The sequence below is a fragment of the Nipponia nippon genome, unplaced genomic scaffold, assembly GCF_047370975.1.
Source record: "Nipponia nippon isolate SJK-2023a ecotype South Korea unplaced genomic scaffold, ASM4737097v1 scaffold_46, whole genome shotgun sequence".
Taxonomy (NCBI): Eukaryota; Metazoa; Chordata; class Aves; order Pelecaniformes; family Threskiornithidae; genus Nipponia; species Nipponia nippon.
In genome coordinates, this window is record NW_028262365.1 from 606297 (window position 1) to 627617 (window position 21321).

The following is a 21321-nucleotide window of genomic DNA, read 5'->3' on the forward strand; positions in this document are numbered from 1 at the left end:
TGCGGGGACGAGCGGCGGCGCGCCCCGGTGCGCAGGGCGGTACCGGCAGCACCGGCAGCACCGGCAGCACCGGCTGCCCCCCCCCCACGGTGAGCCCCCCCCCCCGACCCCCCTCCTCAAAAGCATCCCCCCAGCATCCCCCCCCCCCAGCATCACCCCCCCCATCCCCGTTCCCGGTGCACCGGGAGCGGCTTCTCCGTCGGTACCGGGGGCGGGGGGGTGTGTGTGTGTGTAGCCGGCCCCCCCCCCCCCCCTCCCCGGGGGGTTGGAGGGGGGAACGGGGGTGTGGGGGGAGGGGGGCACGGGGGTGGGGGCACGGTCACCAGTGGGGTCCTTCAAGGTGACCGCCCGGGAGGGGCCCGATCCGGCTGCTACCGGATGGGGAGGGGGGAGGCCTGGGGGGGGAGGCTGTATGGGTGCTATGGGGGGCTATAGGGGTGCTGGGGGGCTATAGGGGTGCTGAGAGGGCTATAGGGGTGCTGAGGGGGCCATAGAGGTGCTGGGGGGTCTTCAGGGGGGCTGGGGGGTGCATGGGGAGCTGGGGGGGCTGTATGGGTGCTGGGGGGGCTATAGGGGTGCTGGGGCGTGCAGGAGGGGTGCTGGGAGCTCCATGGGGTGCTCAAGGGGATGCACAGGGTGCATAGGATGCCTGAGGGGGCTATAGGGGTGCTGGAGAGGCTATAGGGGTGCTGGGGGGCTGTAGGGGTGCTGGGGGGCCGCAGGGGTGCTGGGAGGGTGTAGGGGTGCTGGGAGGTCTTCATGGGGTGCTGAGGGATCTTAATGGGGTGCTGGGGGGGCTGTAGGGGTGCTGGGGGTCTTCATGGGGTGCTCAAGGGGCTGCAGGGGGTGCTGGGGGGTGCATGGGGTGCTGGGGGGCTGCAGGGGAGTTTTGGGGGGCTGCAGGGGGTGCTGGGGGGGCTGCAGGGGGTGCTGGGGGCTGCAGGGGGTGCTGGGCGGGCTATAGGGGCGCTGGGGGGTGCATGGGGTGCTGGGGGGCTGCAGGGGAGTTTTGGGGGGCCGCAGCCAGCGCCCTGGAGCCCCGGCCGCCCTCGCCCCCACCGTGTCCCCCCCCCCAGCCCGATGGCGGCGGTGGCGGCCGAGCTGGACAACATGGAGCAGCAGAACAACAACGGCCCCTGGGAGGCCGCCGAGGCGCGGGGCTGGGACGACGCCGCGGCCACCGCCAAGCTCTTCGAGTGCTCCCGCATCAAGGCCTTGGCCGGTAGGTCCGTCCTCGCCGCCCCGGCACAGCCCGCCCGCCGGGGTGCCCTCCCCAGTCCCCGGCATCGCGGTTCAACCCGTTCCCTCACCGGGTAGACGAGAGGGACGCGGTGCAGAAGAAGACTTTCACCAAATGGGTGAATTCCCACCTCGCCCGCGTCTCCTGCCGCATCGGGGACCTCTACGCCGACCTCCGCGATGGCTACGTCCTCACCCGGCTGCTGGAGGTGCTCTCCGGGGAGCAGCTGGTGAGAGCCAGGACCTCCCCGCCACCACCACCCCCACCCAGGTCCCATCACCACCAGGGTGGGATGAGCTGGGACCTCCCCATCACCACCACCACCCCCCAGGTCCCATCACCACCAGGTTGGGATGAGCTGGGACCTCCCCACCACCACCCAGGTCCCATCACCACCGGGTTGGGATGAGCTGGGACCTCCCCAGCACCACCCAGGTCCCATCACCACTGGGCTGGGATGAGCTGGGACCTCCCCATCACCACCACCACCCCCCAGGTCCCATCACCACCAGGTTGGGATGAGCTGGGACCTCCCCAGCACCACCCAGGTCCCATCACCACCGGGTTGGGATGAGCTGGGACCTCCCCATCACCACCACCACCCCCCAGGTCCCATCACCACCAGGTTGGGATGAGCTGGGACCTCCCCACCACCACCCAGGTCCCATCACCACCGGGTTGGGATGAGCTGGGACCTCCCCAGCACCACCCAGGTCCCATCACCACTGGGCTGGGATGAGCTGGGACCTCCCCATCACCACCCAGGTCCCATCACCACCGGGTTGGGATGAGCTGGGACCTCCCCACCACCACCCAGGTCCCATCACCACCGGGTTGGGATGAGCTGGGACCTCCCCATCACCACCACCACCCCCCAGGTCCCATCACCACCAGGTTGGGATGAGCTGGGACCTCCCCACCACCACCCAGGTCCCATCACCACCGGGTTGGGATGAGCTGGGACCTCCCCAGCACCACCCAGGTCCCATCACCACTGGGCTGGGATGAGCTGGGACCTCCCCATCACCACCACCACCCCCCAGGTCCCATCACCACCAGGTTGGGATGAGCTGGGACCTCCCCAGCACCACCCAGGTCCCATCACCACCGGGTGGGGGATGAGTTGGGTGGGAGGACCTTCTCGGAGGTGGGGGTGCCGGGTGCCGGTGTCTCCGTCAGCCCAAACCGACGCGGGGCCGGATGCGGATCCACTCCTTGGAGAACGTGGACAAGGCGCTGCAGTTCCTCAAGGAGCAACGGGTGCACCTGGAGAACGTGGGCTCCCACGACATCGTGGACGGCAACCACCGCCTCACCCTCGGCCTCATCTGGACCATCATCCTCCGCTTCCAGGTAGCGGGGCGGGGCCGTCCCCACCCCGGGGACGGTGTCCCCACCCCGGGACCCCGCCGTGCGTCAGTGCCCCTTGGCTTTCCCCAGATCCAGGTGATCAAAATCAAGACCGAAGACAACCGGGAGACGCGCTCGGCCAAGGACGCTCTGCTTCTCTGGTGCCAGATGAAGACGGCGGGGTGAGCGGTCACCCCCTTCCTCGCGCCGTCCCGGTGCTGGGACGGCCCCCGCCACGGACGGGGGACGGATCCAGCCCCGTGTGACCCCCACCCTTTCCCCACAGCTACCCCGAGGTGAACATCCAGAACTTCACCACCAGTTGGAGGGATGGGTTGGCCTTCAACGCCCTCATCCACAAGCACAGGTCCGCCGCGGGGGACAGCAGGGGGGACAACCCGGACGCCCGGGTTCCCTCAGCGGGGGGGGGGGGGGGGGGGTCGAAGTGGCCGTGTCCCGCTTGCAGGCCGGACCTCATCGACTTCCACAAGTTGACCAAGTCCAACGCGACCTACAACCTTCAACAAGCCTTCAACACGGCCGAGCAGCAGCTAGGGCTCAGCAAACTGCTGGACCCCGAGGGTAGGGACGGGACAGGGTGGGGGGTCCGTCTGTCTGTCCGTCCACGCGGGGTGGGGTGTCTCCACCAAGCTCCTGGCTCTGTTTTTCACCTCAAAGGATTTTGGGGGGGGGGGCTCAAGGTTGAGGGGAGCAGCCCAGGGCTGGGCTTTGCTGGATGAGGGCTGGTGGCCAAGGGGGGGCTTTGGGGAGCCGGGCAGGGCTCGGGGACCAATGCTTCACCGCCTGCCAGACGTCAACATGGAGGACCCCGATGAGAAGTCCATCATCACCTATGTGGTGTCCTTCTACCACTACTTCTCCAAGATGAAGGCGCTGGCTGTGGAGGGGAAGCGCATCGGGAAGGTGGGTTTGGGTGGGTTGGCTCCACGGGGATGTCCCATCCTTGCCTCCACGGGATGTCCCATCCTTGGCTCCATGGGGTTCCCCATCCTTGCTTCATGGGATGTCCCATCCTTGCCTCCACGGGATGTCCCATCCTTGCCTCCACGGGATGTCCCATCCTTGGCTCCACGGGATGTCCCATCCTTGGCTCCATGGGGTTCCCCATCCTTGCTTCATGGGATGCCCTACCCTTGGCTCCACGGGGATGTCCCATCCTTTGCTCCATGACGTTCCTCATCCTTGGCTCCACGGGATGTCCCATCCTTGCTCCATGGGGTTCCTCATCCCTGGCTCCACAGGGATGTCCCATCCCTCGCTGCACCAGGGACCAGCAAGGGCAGAGCTGTGCTGGTCCCTGGCGGGGCTGGGACAAGCAGGTTGCCCCTCAACCACGCATGGTTGCCCAAGGGGGTTCTGTGGGATGCAGCCCCGAGCCCTGCAGGTGACCCCACCCCTCTCCCACCAGGTTCTGGATCAGGCCATGGAGATCGAGGCCATCATCGAGCGGTACGAGGCGCTGGCGGCCGAGCTGCTGGCCTGGATCCAGCACACCATCACCATCATCAGCAACCAGAAGTTCGCCAACTCCTTGACCGGGGTGCAGCAGCAGCTCCAAGCCTTCACCGCCTTCTGCACCCTGGAGAAGCCCGTCAAGTGAGCCACCTCCTGGGGTCGGGGGGACAACCACGGAGAGGGGACAACCGTGGCCGTATCCTGACCCGGTGCTGCCACCCCGCAGGTTCCAGGAGAAGGGGAACCTGGAGGTCCTGCTCTTCACCATCCAGAGCAAACTACGGGCCAACAACCGCAAACTCTACGTCCCCAGCGAGGGCAAGAGCATCTCCGACATCAATAAGGTGCTGGTGGGACCGGGGCGAGGTCTCCATCCTGGGGGACCCCGAGAAGGGCTGGGGACCCCCTCGTCGAGCCCCGGTGTCCCACCCCTCAGGCCTGGACCTGCCTGGAGAAGGCAGAGCACGAACGGGAGGTGTCTCTGCGCAACGAGCTGATCCGGCAGGAGAAGTTGGAGCTGCTGGCCCAACGGTTCGACCACAAAGCCGTCATGAGGGAGACGTGGTTGAACGAGAACCAACGCTTGGTCTCGCAGGTGGGATGGGGTGGGCGGGGCTTGGCAGGGACCCCCACCCTAGGGTGGGACGCCTGGGTCCTCTCCCTGGCCGGGGTGGGGGGGTGAGGACCACAACGCTCGGGTGGTGGGATCTCCTGGCTTGCCTCATTGGGCTCCCTCGTTGACCGGGGAGGGGTCCACCCTGCCTGACGCCATCTCCCCCCCACCCCAGGACAACTTCGGCTACGACCTGCCGGCGGTGGAGGCCGCCATGAAGAAGCACGAGGCCATCGAGGCCGACATCTCCTCCTACCAAGAACGCATCCAGGTGGTGGTGGAGCTGGCCCTGGAGATGGAGTCCGAGGGCTACTACGACACCAAACGCATCAGCGCCCAAAAGGACAACATCCTTCGGCAGTGGGGGCTGTTGACCGAGCTGGTCTGCGCCCGCCGTGCCCGTCTCGAGCAGAACCTGGCCCTGCAGAAGATCTTCCAGGAGATGGTCTACATGATCGACTGGATGGAGGAGATGCAGGTAGAGCCGGGGACGGGAGAGGTACCCGGAATCCCCATGGAGGATGCGGTGGGCAGCTCTGGACCCTGTGGTCTCATTCCCCTTCTCCAGGTGCTCCTGGTCTCCAAGGATTTGGGGAAGCATCTTCTGGAGGTTGAGGACCTGCTGCAGAAGCACGGGCTGCTGGAAGCTGACATCTCTGCCCAGACAGAGCGGGTGCAAGCGCTCAACGCCGCCGCCCTCAAGTTCTCGGAGCTGGAGGGTAACGTGGGGCACCACGAGGACCGGGGAGATACTTGACCTTGGGAGGGGTCAACCAAGGTCTTCAAGGTGCTGTAGACCATCTCCGGCTAAGATCTGGTTCTCTTGGTCCAGGCTATCAACCCTGCGACCCCCAGATCATCTGCAACCGGGTCAACCACGTCCAGACGTGCCTGGAGGAGCTGGGGGAGCTGGCGGGCAAGAGACGCAAGGAGCTGGAGGATTCTCGCCAGCTTTGGGCCTTCTTCCAGGAGATGGAGGAGGCCGAGGCGTGGATCCGTGAGAAGGAGCAGATCCTGGCCGCCAAGACGTGCGGCCGGGACCTGAGCAGCGTCTTGACCTTGACCAACAAGCACAAGAGCATGTTGGGCGAGCTGGGAAGCCGACGGGCGCTGTTGCACCAGACCATGAAAAGGGGCGAGCAGATCTTGGCCAAGAAACGCTTCAGCCCCGGTGGGATCCAGGAGAAGATGCGGGAGGTTCGCCTCCGCTGGAAGAAGCTGGAGGAGGTGACGGGGTTGCACCAACAGCGGTTGCAGGAGGCCCTCAACTTCTTCCAGTTCAGCGCCGAGACGGACGACTTGGTGGCCTGGTTGCAGGACACCTACCGCATCGTCTCCAGCGATGACTTTGGCCATGATGACTATTCCACCCAAGCTCTTCTGCGGAAGCACCGGGCGGTGGTGGAAGAAGTGGAGAAGCACCGGGCGGCCGTGTTGGCCCTCCGGAAACAGTTGGCTCTTCTGGCACCTGAGCATCGTCAAGGGGTTGACGTGCAGATCCGGGTGGTGGAGGTGGAGCAGCTCTATGGGGAGGTGGCTGAGGTGGCTGTGCTGCGGCAGCAGTGGTTGCAGGACGCCTTGGCCGTCTACCGCATGTTCAGCGAGGTGCACGCCTGCGAGGTCTGGGTGGACGAGAAGGAGCAGTGGTTGGAGAGGATGGAGGTGCCGGAGGAGCTGGATGAGGTTGAGGTGGTCCAGCATAGGTGTGTGGGGGGGTTGGGACACCTGGGTCCCTTGCCCCGTCGTGGACCCCGCCATGGACCCCGCTGCTCACGTCTCCTCCTCAGGTTTGAGAGCCTGGACCAGGAGATGAACAGCGTCATGGGACGGATCTTGGACGTCAACCAGGTGGTGCAGCAGTTGGTGGACGGGGGCCACCCCAGCTCGGAGGAGGTCCGCTCCTGCCAGGACCACCTCAATAGCAGGTACGGGAGTGGGGAGGGGACCGAGCTGTGGGGCCAAGCCCATCCTGGGGGTCAGTGATGCCCGTGGTGGACCCCATCCTGCTTGGGGGGCTCCTGGATGGGGGGAACCATCTGTGGGGCTGCTTGTAGACTCCAGCCTGTGGTTGTCCCAGCCTGGTGGGACGTCCCTATGGGGTCTAGCTCTTCGGTGCAACAGGCCAAGCCCGTCCTGGGGGTCAGCAATGCTCATGGGGGGCCTCATCCTGCTTGGGGGCTCCTTGGTGAGGGGAACCAACCGTGGGGCTGCTGGCAGACCCCAGTCCTGTGGTTCTCCCAGCCTGGTGGGACGTCCCTATGGGGCCCAGCTCTCCGGTGCAAAGGTCCAAGCCCATCCCAAGCCTTGGCAATGCCCAACCTCATCCCAGGGCCCCATCCTGGTCTTGTTCCACCTCTGTCCCCATCCCCAGGTGGAACCGGGTGGTGGAGCTGGTGGAGCGCAAGAAGGGCCAGCTCAGCTCCGTCCTGAAGATCCAGAACTACCTGCTGGAGTGCGGCGAGATGAAGGCGCAGGTGCGGGAGAAGAGAAAAGCCATCGAAGCCACGCAATCGGGCGGCGGCGACCTGGGCGGCGTGTTGGCCTTGCAACGCCGCCTCTCCACCATGGAGGCGGCTCTGGTGGTCTTAGAACCTCGGTTGGTGGAGCTTCAACGAGAAGGCGAAGCCTTGGCTGCCTCCCACCCCGGGAGAGCCCTGGAGATCCTGCTGCCCTTCGAGCAGATCAGCGAGGAGTGGGAAGCCCTGAAGCGGGCGCTGCAAGGTTGTGAAGACTCTTTGACCGTCGCCGGTCGCTTGCAACAGTTCATCCAAGACTTGGACAACTTCCTTGGGTGGTTGGTGAAGACACAAGCGGCCGTTGCCTCCGAGGAGGTGCCAGACAGCTTGAGCGAAGCGGAGAGGTTGTTGAACCAACACGCGGCCCTCAAAGAGGAGATCAACGGCTACGAGGAGGACTACGCCAAGATCCAAGCGGCCAGCGACTTGTTGGCCTTGGAGGAGACGGAGGTCCCCTACCTCTCGTTGCAGCAGTGGTTGCAGAAGCTGGACGCGGGCTGGGGCAAGTTGCTGCAGAGCTGGGAAACGCGGCGAGAGGTGCTGGTGCAATCTCACGTCTTCCATCTCTTCCTCCGGGATGTCCAGCAATGCGAGACCAGCCTCTACAACCAGGTAGAGACGGGTGGGAGAAGGTCTCGGTGGACCTCCTGGTTGAGCTGGGGAGGATGGAGCAAGGAGAAGAGGTGGCCATGGATGGAGAACCCAACACCGGCATCTCCTCCATCCCTTCTCCAGGAGTCCACCCTGGTCCACGCCGAGCTCCCCGACACGGTGGAAGGGGTGAGCAACGCCATCAAGAAGCACAAGGACTTCACCACCACCATGGACCTCAACCTGCAGAAGATCCAACTGGCCCTACAAGCTGGCGAGAGCCTCCAACGGCAAGGCAACCTCTACAGCGACCGCGTGGCCGAGGCGATGGAGGGTCTCCGTGCCAAGTAGGTGCCGGGACGGCAATGCCTGCACCCCCACCCCCGGCACCCGGGACCCCCCCGGGGACGATGACAGAGCTGGATCTGCCGGTGCATCCTCGCCACGGCAGATGGGGGCTGTGCCTCAGTTTCCCCCTTGGGTTAATTTGCTTTGCGGGGTGGGGTGGGTTAATTAGGTGCTTAATTGGGGTGCTGGGGGGGGGGGTAATGGGTGGGCAGCGCTGAGCTGGGACCCACCCGACCCCGCAGGAGCCACCGCAACTACCAGCTGGCGCAGGAACGGACGCAGCGGCTGAAGGACCACCTCGAGCTGCAGCGGTTCCTCCAGAACTGCCGTGAGGTAGGACCCGGCCCCCCGCCCCCCGCGTGTCCCCCCCAACCCCTGACCCCCCCAAATTACCCATGGGGCGGTGGGGGGGGCTCCAGATTTGGGTGCAGAGGGCCCTAAGATGGGTGCGGGTGGGAGCCGGACCCTTGGGATGTCACCCCACGCCGGCGTCACCGGCGTCGGCGGGGTCCGGATCGCGTCACCCATGGCTTTTGGGGGGAGGGGGTCCCCAAGCCCCCCCCCCCCCGGGTGGACCAGGGTGTCCTGCACCCCCCGTAGATGCTCCTCAGCATCTCAGGGGGCTTCGCCGATGGGAGCCGCCGTGGTCGGAGCCGCCGCGGTCCCATCACCGGCGCGGTTACGGCAACCGGGAGGTTGGCCCAGACCCCGGTCGGGTTTTTCTGGCGCAGCTACCGGCAAGGCCGGAATCCGGCCTCCGCGCTCCGCCCGGCATCTGCTGCAAGGCTCTGCGGCATCGCGCCAAATGCCACCATCCTCCTCCTCCTCCTCATCCTCCTCAGCGCCGTAGAGGAACCACAGGCCCCAAACGTGGTCCCGGCACCCCCCCCCCCCCCCCCCAAAGGGTTGTGGGGATTCCCAAGGGGGGGGGATCCCAACCTTATATCCCACCCCCCCTCAAAAAAAAAAAAAAATAGCTGGATGGCTGGATCCGGGAGAAGGTGCTGATGGCGGGGGACCCCTCCCGGGACCCCCCCCTCGCCCCCCCAAACCATGGCTGAAGCACCAGGCGTTCATGGCCGAGCTGGCGCAGAATAAAGAGTGGCTGGAGAAAATCGAGAAGGTAGCGGGGGGGGGGGGGTGTGGGAAAATGGGGGGGGGGGGGGGTCGTATGGAAATGGGGGGGTATGGAAAGGGGAGGGGTGGGATGGAATTGGGGTGGGATGGATGGGGGGAGGTATGGAGGGGGGATGGGGGGAGGGAGGAGGGTTAACGGGAGGAGAGGGGTCGCGGGGCGGTTGCTGGGGGGGGTTGGGGGTGACGTCGTCGTGGTGGCCCCCCCCCCCCGCTGCAGCCCCCCCCCTTTCGTTGCATTCGTCCTTGGCTGCATTGCTGCTCGCTGCAGCTCCCCCCCCCCCGCGCTGCAGCTCCCCCCGCTGCATCCCTGCGTGCTGCATCCTCTTCGGCGCAGCCTTCCCCGGCTGCACCCCCATTTCCTTGCACCCCCCCTTTTGCTGCACCCCCCTTTTGCTGCACCCCCCCAGCTGCACCCCCTTTTGCTGCACCCCCTTTTGCTGCACCCCCCAGCTGCACCCCCTTTTGCTGCACCCCCTTTTGCTGCACCCCCCTTTTGCTGCATCCCCCAGCTGCACCCCCTTTCCTTGCACCCCCCTTTTGCTGCACCCCCCATTTCCTTGCACCCCCCTTTTGCTGCACCCCCTTTTGCTGCACCCCCTTTTGCTGCATCCCCCAGCTGCACCCCCTTTCCTTGCACCCCCTCTTTTGCTGCACCCCCCTTTCCTGCACCCCTTTCCACTGCACCCCCCAGCTCCATCCCCCTTTTCCCTGCACCCCCTTTTTTCTGCATCTCCCCAGCTGCACCCCCTTTCCCTGCATCACCCCCCTTTTGCTGCACCCCCCTTTCTCTGCACCCCGCCGCATCCCTCCCCAGCTGCACCCCCTCTTTTGCTGCGCCCCCTTTCCCTGCACCCCCTTTTTCTGCACCCCACTTTCCCTGCACCCCTTTCCCTGCACCCCCGTTTTGCTTCACCCCACTGCACCCCTCCCCAACTGCACCCCCGTTTCCCTGCACCCCTCTTTTCTCTACACCCCCCGTTTGCGCCCCCATTTCCCTGCTGCGCCCCCATTTCCCTGCGCCCCTCTCTTCTCTTCACCCCCCTTTCCCCGCACCCCTCCAGCTGCACCCCCTTTTTCTGCCCCCCCCCCCCCAAGCCCTGCGCCCCCTCCCTCCCCCAGAGGGTGCTCGCCATGACGCCCAAAGACCCCCCACCCCCATGGCCAACGGCCTTGCCCCCCACCACCCCAATTCCGGGGGGGACACACACACTCCCGGTTGACCCCCCTTGACCCCCCCTTGACCCCCTCCCACCCCAGGAAGGCGAAGAGCTCCTCCTCGCCAAACCCGAATTAACCGGCGCCGTTCGGCGTCAACTGGAAGAGTTACGGCAATGTTGGGTGGAGTTGGAGACCACCAGCCAGGCCAGGAGCCGGCGGTTGGCGGAGGCCGCCGCCGCCGAGCGCTTGGCGCGGAGCTACGCCGACATGGAGGCGCGGTTGGGGAGGCTGGAGGAGCAGCTGGAGACGGTGGGGGCAGGAGCCGACCTCCTCAGCGTCAGCAGGCAGCTCAAGAGGCTGCAGGTGGGTGTTGGGGGGGACACCAGGTTATGGGGGGACACCAGGTTATGGGGGGACGGCGGGTGTTGGGGGGACACCAGGTTTGGGGGGACACCAAGTTATGGAGGGACACCAGGTTTGGGGGGACACCAGGTTATGGGGGGACATTGGGTGTTGGAGGGACACCAGGTTATGGGGGGACAGCAGGTTATGGAGGGACACCAGGTTATGGGGGGACACCAGGTTTGGGGGGACACCAGGTTTGGGGAGACACCAGGTTATGGGGGGACGTCAGGTTATGGGGGGACACCAGGTTATGGGGGGACACCAGGTTTGGGGGGACGTCGGGTGTTGGGGGGACACCAGGTTATGGGGGGACACCAGGTTATGGGGGACATCGGGTGTTGGGGAGACACCAGTTGACCCCAGTGCTGGGCACTGGTTGTCCGCAGGGCTGAGGACCAGTTACAACAGGGGCTCAGCACCAGTTGCAATGGGGATTGGCACCAGTTGCTCCCCAGTCTCAACACCAGTTGCCCCAGGGCTCAGCACTGGTTGCAATGGGGGCTCAGCACCAGTAACCCTTCAGGCTCAGCACCAGTTACAATAGGGGTTCAGCACCAGTTGCCCCCAGAGCCTGGCACCAGTTGCCTGTGGGACTTGGCACCAGTTGCCCCCAGGGCTTGGGCCCAGTTGCCCCCAGGCTCAGCACCAGTAGCCTCCAGAGCTGGGCACTGGTTGTCTCCAGGGCTGAGGACCAGTTGCAATGGGAGTTCAGCCCCAGTTCCCCCAGCCTTTGGCCCCAGTTCCCCCAGTGTCTCATCCCAGTGTCCCTCCGCTCCCCGCAGACGATGGAGTCGCAGGTGGAGGAGTGGTACAAGGAGGTGGGGGAGCTGCAGGTGCAGGCAGCGGCGCTGCCCGCGCAGGCAGCGGGCAGGCAGGCGGTGGGGGAGCGGCAGAACGCGGTGGGGACCCGCATCGTCCGCCTGATCGAGCCCCTCAAGGAACGTCGGCGAATCCTCTTGGCTTCCAAGGAGGTTCATCAGGTCAGCCATGAGCTGGAGGACGAGGTGGTGAGTACGTGGGGATGGGATGGGCTTGGGATGGGATGGGCTTGGGCTTGGGATGGGATGGGCTTGGGCTTGGGATCAGGATGGGCTTGGGATCAGGATGGGGTTGGGATGGGATGGGATTGGGGTTGGGGTTGGGGTTGGGGTTGGGATGGGACGGGATTGGGGTTGGGATGGGATGGGATTGGGATGGGACAGGATTGGGGTTGGGATGGGATTGGGGTTGGGGTTGGGGTTGGGATGGGATTGGGATGGAGTTGGGATGGGGATGGGATGATGGGATGAAGATGGGATAGGATGATGGAATGGGGATGGGATGGCCTTGGGATCAGGATGGGGTTGGGATGGGATTGGGATGAGGATGGGGTTGGGATGGGATGGGGTTGAGGTTGGGATGGAATTGGGGATGGGATGGGATGATGGGATGGGGATGGGATGATGGGATGATGGGATGAGGATGGAATGATGGGATGATGATGGGATAGGATGATGGAATGGGGATGGGATGGGCTTGGGATCAGGATGGGGTTGGGATGGGATGGGGTTGGGATGGGGTTGAGGTTGGGATGGGATTGGGGATAGAGTTGGGAGGGGGATGGGATGATGGGTTGGGGATGGGATTGGGATGGGGATGGGTTGGGGATGGGATTGGGATGGGGATGGGATGGGGATGGGGATGGGATGGGATGATGGGATGGGGATGGGGATGGGATAGGATGATGGACTGGGGATGGGATGGGATTGGGATAGGATGGGGACAGGATCAGGGACAGAGATGACGCCCAGGTCCATCCCACCACCCTCTCGCCCAGCTGTGGGTGCAGGACCGCCTGCCCTTGGCCACGCTGAAGGACCACGGCACCAACCTGCAGACGGTCCAGCAGTTCATCAAGAAGAACCAGGTCAGCCCCTGCGCCGGGGAAACCGAGGTGGGGGGACACCGGTGACCCCCAACCCCTCTCCCCCACCCCCAAATCCTCTCCACCCCCTCCCCAGAACCTCCGCCGGGAGATCCAGGTCCACCGTCCTCGCGTGGACGAGGTGCTGGAACGCGCCGGAGCCGTTGCCTCCATCAAAAGCCCCGAAGCTGAAGGGGTCCGACGTCTTCTGGAGCGGTTGGGGACGATGTGGGAGGAGCTACAGGAGCAGGCAGAGCGCAGGCAGCAAAGTTTGGATGCCACCTACCAGCTGGAGCAATATTACTTCGACGTGGCCGAGGTGGAGTCGTGGTTGGGCGAGCAAGAGCTGCTGTTGATGAGCGAGGAGAAGGGGAAGGTGCTGACGGGGTGGGTTGAGGGGGGAGAAGTTAAGGACCACCCCCCAGCATCTCACCCCCCCAAAAAACGTGTCCCCCCTCCCCAAGGATGAGCAGAGCACCCTACAACTCCTCAAGAAACACCTCCTGACGGAGCAAACGGTGGAGAACTACGAGGAGACCATCGCCCAACTCTCCCGCCAATGCCGTGCCCTTCTAGAGCTTGGCCACCCTCAAAGGTGGGTGCAACCCCTCCATCGCCCACCCCTCCCTGAACCCCCCCACCCCAAAATACCGGGGTCTTTGGCGTTCACCGGGCGCTGTGTCCCTTGCCCAGCGAACAGGTCAGCAGGCGGCAGTCGCAGGTTGACCGGCTGTACGTGTCTCTGAAGGACTTGGTGGAGGAACGCAAGGCCAAGTTGGAGCAGCAATATTGGCTCTACCAGCTCAACCGCGAGGTGGACGAGCTGGAGCATTGGATCGCCGAAAAGGAGGTGGTGGCCGGCTCACCGGAGCTGGGACAGGACTTCGAACACGTCACGGTCAGTTGGGGGACGCGCCAAGTTGGGGGTCTTGGTGTTTTCCATGGCCTGGAGGTCCTGGAGTTGTCCCCATCCTGTGCTGGGGGTCCTGGGGAAGTCCCTGCCGTGGGTGAGAGGGGTCTTGGTGCCCTCCCTGCCCCGTGCCGGGGGTCCTACCTCCATCCTGGTCCTGGGCACCATCCCTGCCCCATGCCGGGGTCCTGGCACCATCCTGGTCCTGGGCACCATCCCTGCCCCATGCCAGGGGTTCTGGGTGCCATCCTGGTCCTGGGCACCATCCCTGCCCCATGCCGGGGGTCCTGGGCACCGTTTCTGCCCCATGCTGGGGGTCCTGCCCCCACCCCTGCCCAGCGCTGCCCACCCCTCACCCTTGCCTATCCCTGCCCATCCCAGCTACTCCAGGAGAAATTCCTGGAGTTCGCCAGCGAGACGGGCAGCGTCGGGCAGGAACGGATCGCCGCCGTCAACCAAATGGTGGACGAACTGATCGACTACGGGCACGCCGACGCCGCCACCATCGCCGAATGGAAGGACGGGGTGAACGAAGCTTGGGCAGACCTTCTGGAGCTGATGGAGACCCGGGCCCAGATGTTGGCGGCTTCCCACGAATTGCACAAGTTCTTCAACGATTGCAAAGAGGTTTTGGGGCAAATCGAGGAGAAAAGGCAACGCCTGCCTGAACTGGCAGCCCGTGAGGGCAGGACGTCGGCCGGCGCCTTGCAACGGGCGTTGGGTGCCTTCGAGCACGACGTGGAGGTGTTGGTGACCCAAGTCCGGCAGCTCCAAGAGGGTGCGGCACAGCTGAGGACCCTCTATGCCGGGGACAACGCCGAGGCCATCGCCGGGAGGGAGCAGGAGGTGCTACGGGCGTGGAAGGAGCTCTTGGCGGCGTGTGAGGAGTGCCGGCTCCATGTCGCCAGCGTCGCCGATAAGATCCGCTTCGTCGGCACCGTGAGAGACCTTCTCGCCTGGATGGACGGCGTCCTCTGCCAGATCGGCGCCGGAGAGAAGCCCAGGTAGCAGGAGCTGTGGGCTGCGCTGAGGTCCTGCGTCCTGCGCTGGCCCCAAGAACCATGTCCTGGCCCATCCGTGGTGCCGAGGACCCGCGTCCTGGCCCATCCCGAGGACCCATGTCCCATCCCATCCATGAAGCCAAGGAATTGTGTCCAGTTCCATCTGGAGGATCCATGTCCTGTCCTGTCCCGAGGACCTCTGTCCCGTCCCATCCATAGCACCAAGGACCCGTGTCCTGTCTGATCCTGAGGACCCATGTTATGTCCACCCATGGAGCCAAGGATCCATGTCCTGGCCCATCCCAAGGACCCACCTCTTGTCCCATCCATGAAGCCAAGGACCCGTGTCCTGTCCCATGCCAAGGACCCGTGTCCTGTCCCATCTGGAGGACCCATGTCCAGTCCCATCCCAAGGACCCATGTCTTGTCCCATCCATGGAGCCAAGGACCCGTGTCCTGTCCAATCTGGAGGACCCGTGTCCCATCCCATCCTGAGGACCCGTGTCCTGTCCCATCCATGGAGCCAAGGACCTGTGTCCTGTCCCATGCCAAGGATCCATGTCCTGTCCCATCCATGGAGCCAAGGATCCATGTCCTGTCCCATCCCGAGGACCCACGTCTTGTCCCATCCATGGAGCCAAGGACCCGTGTCCCATCCCGAGGACCCACGTCTTGTCCCATCCATGAAGCCAAGGACCCGTGTCCTGTCCCATCTGGAGGACCCATGTCCTGTCCCATCCCAAGGATCCATGTCCTGTCCCATCCATGAAGCCAAGGACCCGTGTCCTGGCCCATCCTGAAGACCCATGTCCTGTCCCACCCATGACACCAAGGACCCCTCTCCCATCCCAGCCCGGTGGGAGGGTGTCCCCGTCCCCTCCCGCCCTCCCAGCCCCCATCCCCACTCGTAGGGACGTCTCCTCGGTGGAGCTGCTGATGAACGACCACCAAGGGCTCAAGAGCGAGATCGAAGCCCGCGGCAAGAGCATCGCCGCCTGCCTGGAGCTGGGCAAGACCCTCATCCTCAGCAAGAGCCCGGCGGCCGACGAGGTGCCCGGGGGACAATTTGGGGGGGGGGGGCTGCAACTTTTGGGGGGTCCCAACCCATCTCCCCCATCCCTGCAGATCAAATCCCACGTGGAGAAGCTGCTTGCAAAGAAGAAGGAGATGATGGAGAAGTGGGACAAGCACTGGGAATGGCTGCAGCAGAGTGAGTCCCACCTTGGGGGGGGGTGGTAATTTGGGGAGGGGGCCGGGTCCTCCACCGCCGCGGGGCTGGGATGCTCTTGGGGGGGTGCCGCCATGAGCGCGTCCTTCCGTCCGCCTGCCCCCCTCCCCGTCCGTTTGTCCGGCAGTGCTGGAGGTGCACCAGTTCGCCCAGGAGGCGGTGGTGGCCGACGCGTGGCTGACGGCCCAGGAGCCCCTGCTGAAGAGCCAGGAGCTGGGCAGCAGCGTGGACGAGGTGGAGCAGCTGATCCGGCGGCACGAGGCTTTCCGTAAGGCGGCCGCCGCTTGGGAGGAGAGGTTCAGCTCCCTGAGACGGCTCACCACGGTACGGGCACCTTGGGGGGGCTGATGTCACCCCCCGCCTTGTCCCCCCCCCGGGGCCACTGCAGCCGCCGGCTCAGCATCCCCATCCCTGTACCCATCCCCGTACCCATCCCCATCCTCCTCTCCATCCCGATTCCCATCCTCATCCTCGTACCCATCTTCATCCCCATCCCTATACCTGTCCCCATCCTCCTCTCCATCCCTATCCCATCCCCATCCTCATCCTCATACCCATCTCCATCCCTATCCCATCGCCATCCTCATCCCTGTCCCCATCTCCATCTTTGTCCCCATCCCTGTCCCCATCTCCTTCTCCATCTTCTCCATCTCCTTCTCCATCTTCTCCATCTTCTCCATCTCCTTCTGCATCTCCTTCTCCATCTTCTGCATCTCCTTCTCCATCTTCTCCGTCTCCTTCTCCATCTTCTCCATCTCCTTCTCCATCTTCTCCATCTCCTTCTCCATCTTCTCCATCTTCTCCATCTTCTCCATCTCCTTCTCCATCTTCTCCATCTCCTTCTCCATCTTCTCCATCTCCTTCTCCATCTTCTCCATCTTCTCCATCTCCTTCTCCATCTTCTCCATCTCCTTCTCCATCTTCTCCATCTTCTCCATCTTCTCCATCTCCTTCTCCATCTTCTCCATCTCCTTCTCCATCTTCTCCATCTCCTTCTCCATCTTCTCCATCTTCTCCATCTCCTTCTCCATCTTCTCCATCTCCTTCTCCATCTTCTCCATCTCCTTCTCCATCTTCTCCATCTCCTTCTCCATCTTCTCCATCTCCTTCTCCATCTTCTCCATCTCCTTCTCCATCTCCTTCTCCATCTCCTTCTCCATCTCCTTCTCCATCTCCTTCTCCATCTCCTTCTCCATCTCCTTCTCCATCTCCTTCTCCATCTCCTTCTCCATCTCCTCCATCTCCTCCATCTCCTCCATCTTCTCCATCTTCTCCTTCTCCTTCTCCTTCATCTCCTTCATCCCCACCTCCATCTCCACCCCACCCCATCCCCGCAGATCGAGAAGCTGAAAGCGGAGCAGAACAAGCAGCCGCCCACGCCGCTCCTCAGCCGCAAATTTTTGGGGGAACCCCCGGGGGGGTCAACGCCGTCACCGGGGGGGTCCGAGCGCCCCGAAAGCCGCCGGCTGGAGCCCCGCGTTGCCTACGTGCGCCACGAGCTCCGTCCCGAGCGCCTCCAGCCCAAGCTTGACCGCGTCCAAGGACCTCCTGGGGATGGGGGTCCCGGGGGGGAGCCGCCCCCCCCTGCCACCGCCGGTGAGACCCCGGTGCCCCCCAAAACCGACGAGCCCGGGGAGGGGAGGACGGGGCTGCTGGAACGGCGCCGGGAGCGGCGAGAGCGCCGGTTGGAACGGCAGGAATCCAGCGAGCCGGAGCCGCCGCGGCACGACGGCAAGGGCGGCGGGTGAGCGCGGGGACGGGGGCGCCGGTGTCACCGTCAGGTGGCCGAGACCGACGTGACCCCCCCCCCCCCCCCCCAAATCTCCACCGACAGCAAAGCCACGCTGGCCGACATCGTGGAGCAGCTGCAGGAGAAGGAGGCGGGTGGCCCCTTGCCGGCTCCGGTGAGTCATTGATGTCCCCTTGGCGTCCTCTTGGTGTCCCCTCGGTGTCTCCTTGGCATGACCTTGGCTTCCTCTTGATGTCCCCTTGGCGTCCCCTCCATGTCCCCTCCGTGTCCCCTCCGTGTCCCCTTGGTATCTCCTTGGCATCTCCTCGATGTCTCCTTGCCTTCAACTTGGTGTCCCCTTGGCATTCTCTTCGTGTCCCCTCCATGTCCCCTTGGCATCTCCTTGGCATCTCCTCGATGTCTGCTTGCCTTCAACTTGGTGTCCCCTTGGTGTCCCCTTGGTGTCCCCTCGGTGTCTCCTACATGTCCCCTCCGTGTCCCCTTGGTGTCCCCTTGGCATTCTCTTCGTGTCCCCTCCATGTCCCCTTGGTATCTCCTTGGCATCTCCTCGATGTCTCCTTGGCGTCCCCTTGGCGTCCCCTTGTCATCCCCACCTTGAGGGGCCGCCAGGACCCCCATCCCGACACCCATCGTCCCCCCACCCCAGCCCCGGGAGCGGGAGTCCCCCGCCCGCCTGCCCGCCGGCCCGGAGGCGCTACCAGAGAGGACGCCGCGACCCGACCGGCCCCGCGCCCGCGACCGCCCCAAACCCCGCCGTCGCCCGCGACCCAAAGACCCCTCCCAGGGCCCGGGGGAGACGCGGAGGTCGCGGTCGGCCCCGGCGCAGGGCAGCGCCCCGCCGCCCCCGCCGCCCCCCACCCACACAGTGCAGCACGAGGGCTTCCTCTTCCGCAAGCACGAGCTCGATGGACCCAACAAGAAGGCGTCCAACAGGTCGGTGGGGGACAACGGGGGGCGGGTGGGATGCGGAGGGGTCTGCGAAGGAAAGGGGGTGCACCGAGGGTTGGGGTGTCCATCTATGGAGAGGGTTCGCCATGACTTGGGGGGTCAATCATGGACTAGGGTTTGGGGGTCCATCAGTGGAGAGGGTGCACCAAGGTTTAGGGGGGGGTCCATCAATGGTGAAGATTCATCAGGGCTTGGAGATCCATCAGTGGTAAAGGTTCCCCAGGGCTTGGGATGTCCATTAGTGGTGAAGGTTCACCAAGGTCTGGAGATCCATCAATGGTGAAGGTCCACCAGGGCTTGGAGATCCATCAATGGAGAGGGTTCCCCAGGGCTTGGGGTGTCCATCAATGGTGAAGGTTCATCAGAGCTTGGAGATCCATCAATGGTGAAGGTTCACCAGGGCTTGGGATGTCCATCAATGGTGAAGGTTCACCAGGGCTTGGGATGTCCATCAATGGTGAAGGTTCACCAAGGTCTGGAGATCCATCAATGGTGAAGGTTCCCCAAGGCTTGGGGTGTCCATCAATGGTGAAGGTTCACCAGGGCTTGGAGATCCATCAATGGTGAAGGTTCACCAGGGCTTGGGGTGTCCATCAATGGTGAAGGTTCACCAGGGCTTGGAGATCCATCAATGGTGAAGGTTCACCAGGGCTTGGGGTGTCCATCAATGGTGAAGGTTCATCAGGGCTTGGAGATCCATCAATGGTGAAAGTTCACCAAGGTCTGGAGATCCATCAATGGAGAGGGTGCCCCAGGGCTCGCCAGCCCCCACAACACAACGCCTCCAGCAGCGTTGGGTCACCCACCGGTGCCACCACCCCCCCGTGTCCCCTCCCCTTGCCCAGGTCCTGGGTGAACCTCTACTGCGTCCTGAGCAAGGGCGACCTGGGCTTCTACAAGGACGCCAAGGGCCAAGCGGCGGGCAGCACCCACGGCGGCGAACCTCTCCTCAACCTCCACCACTCCACCAGCGAGGTGGCCAGCGACTACAAGAAGAAGAAGAACGTCTTCAAGCTCAAGTACGTTCTCATGGTGGTGGTGGTGGGGGGGGACGGGGGACGACACCCCAAAATCTTGGTGGTGGTGGTGGGGTCCCCCAAAACCGTGGTGGTGGGTGGGGGGTGGCCTTGAGTTGGTCCTTCTCTTGTAGGACCAGCGATGGGAGCGAGTTCCTCCTTCAAGCCAAGGATGAGGTAGGGATCTACGGCCTTGAGGGAGGACAGGGAGGTTTTGGGGGGGGGCCATGGGTGGTTTTGGGGGGGGCCTGATGATGGTTTTGGGGTGTCCCCCCCCAGGAGGACATGCGGGGGTGGCTGAGGGCGCTGGCCGCCTGCGCCCAGGAACACGCCGAGGTGGCCCGGTGGAACCAAGGTCTTCTCACCACCTCCTCCACCGACGAGGGTCTCCCCCGCCGGGAGGGCGACCGGCGCCCCAGCACCTCGGGGAGACGGAAGTGACCCCCCCCCCTTCCATTTTTGGGGACCCCCCCCTTCCATATTTGGGCCCCCCCTCCATTTTTGAGGACCCCTCCCCCCATTTTGGGGACCCCCCCCATTTTGGGGACCCCCTCCACTGGGGTGATGGTGGGACCCAGCTTGGACGTGGAGCCACACAGGGGGCTCGGGGGGGGGTTTGGGGGACCCCCCTTTGCACCCCATGGGGATGGGGTGCCCCCCCTCAAATCCAGGGTGCCCCCCCAGATCCTGGGTGCCCCCCTCAAGTCCTGGATACCCCAAAATCCTGGGTGACCCCCCCAAAAATCTAGGGTGCCCCCCCAATTCCACGTGCCTCCAAATCCAGGGTGCCCCCCCAATTCCCGGGTACCCCCCAATCCTGGGGGTCCCCCCAAAATCCTGGGGTCCCCCCCAATCCTGGGTGCCCCCCCCAATCCTGGATTTGGGGAGGGGGGTGCCCCCCAACTTCCCCCTCCCTGGGGTGTCCCCCCCCCGGCCCCCCCCTTTTCCCATGCACAAGCCATAGAACCGGGGGGGGGGTCCCCATCACCCAGGGGGGGTCCCCAACACCTCGGGGGGGGGGTCCCCATCACCCTGGGGTGATTTGACACTGGGGGGGTGTGACAGAGCCATGGGGGGGCCCCCCCAGACTCGGGAGGGGGGAGGAGCAGAGTTTGTATTTAAGATTTTAACAAAAGGCAGGAAAAGAACCCCAAAATTTAACAGCCCCCCTCCCCGAGCACTTGCCCCCCCCAACCTTGGGGACGCCCCCCCCTAATTTGGGGACCCCCCCCCCGGGCCCGAGCGCCGCGCTGTGACTGTATAAATGTAATAAACCCCCCCCCCCCGCTGCACCCCCCAGCACCCCCAAAATAAAGGAGCAGGAAGGAACTTGGGGGGACCCCCCCGGTGGTGTCTGGGGGGGGGCGACCCTGAGGGGGTCTGGGGGTTCGGGGGGGCTCGGGGGGGGCATTGGAGGGGGTTGGGGGGGTTAGGGGCTGAGGGGGGGATTTGGGGGGGGGGTCCCTGGGGGGGGACCCCTGAGGGGGTCTGGGGGTTCGGGGGGGGCATTGGAGGGGTTGGGGGGGTTAGGGGCTGAGGGGGGATTTGGGGGGGGGTCCCTGGAGGGGGACCCCTGAGGGGGTCTGGGGGTTCGGGGGGCTCGGGGGGGCACTGGAGGGATTTGGGGGTCCCTGGAGCTGGGGGAGGGGGATTTGGGGGGGGGGGGGGTGTCACTGGGGGGACACCCCTGAGGGGGTCTGGGGGTTTGGGGGGACTCGGGGGGGCATTGGA

At 64.7% G+C, this 21321-nt stretch overlaps 1 protein-coding gene across 1 annotated transcript; it reads left to right on the top strand.

The window, feature by feature from the left end:
• Nucleotides 1–20199, top strand: SPTBN4 (spectrin beta, non-erythrocytic 4). The gene is given in 36 exon segments (XM_087729657.1): nucleotides 1–89; nucleotides 1077–1222; nucleotides 1318–1469; nucleotides 2420–2593; nucleotides 2681–2772; nucleotides 2877–2957; nucleotides 3057–3172; nucleotides 3402–3514; nucleotides 4020–4207; nucleotides 4293–4410; nucleotides 4503–4661; nucleotides 4855–5157; nucleotides 5248–5398; nucleotides 5512–6382; nucleotides 6467–6604; nucleotides 7051–7807; nucleotides 7931–8133; nucleotides 8377–8467; nucleotides 9112–9166; nucleotides 9169–9257; nucleotides 10529–10792; nucleotides 11617–11841; nucleotides 12651–12740; nucleotides 12835–13113; nucleotides 13202–13332; nucleotides 13431–13635; nucleotides 14029–14651; nucleotides 15560–15698; nucleotides 15774–15858; nucleotides 16004–16200; nucleotides 17214–17620; nucleotides 17711–17780; nucleotides 18273–18559; nucleotides 19420–19593; nucleotides 19725–19767; nucleotides 19870–20199. Coding segments are annotated over 35 exon segments (7374 nt in total). The 5' UTR covers nucleotides 1–89; nucleotides 1077–1080; the 3' UTR covers nucleotides 20032–20199.
• Nucleotides 20200–21321: the final 1122 nt, after the last annotated feature.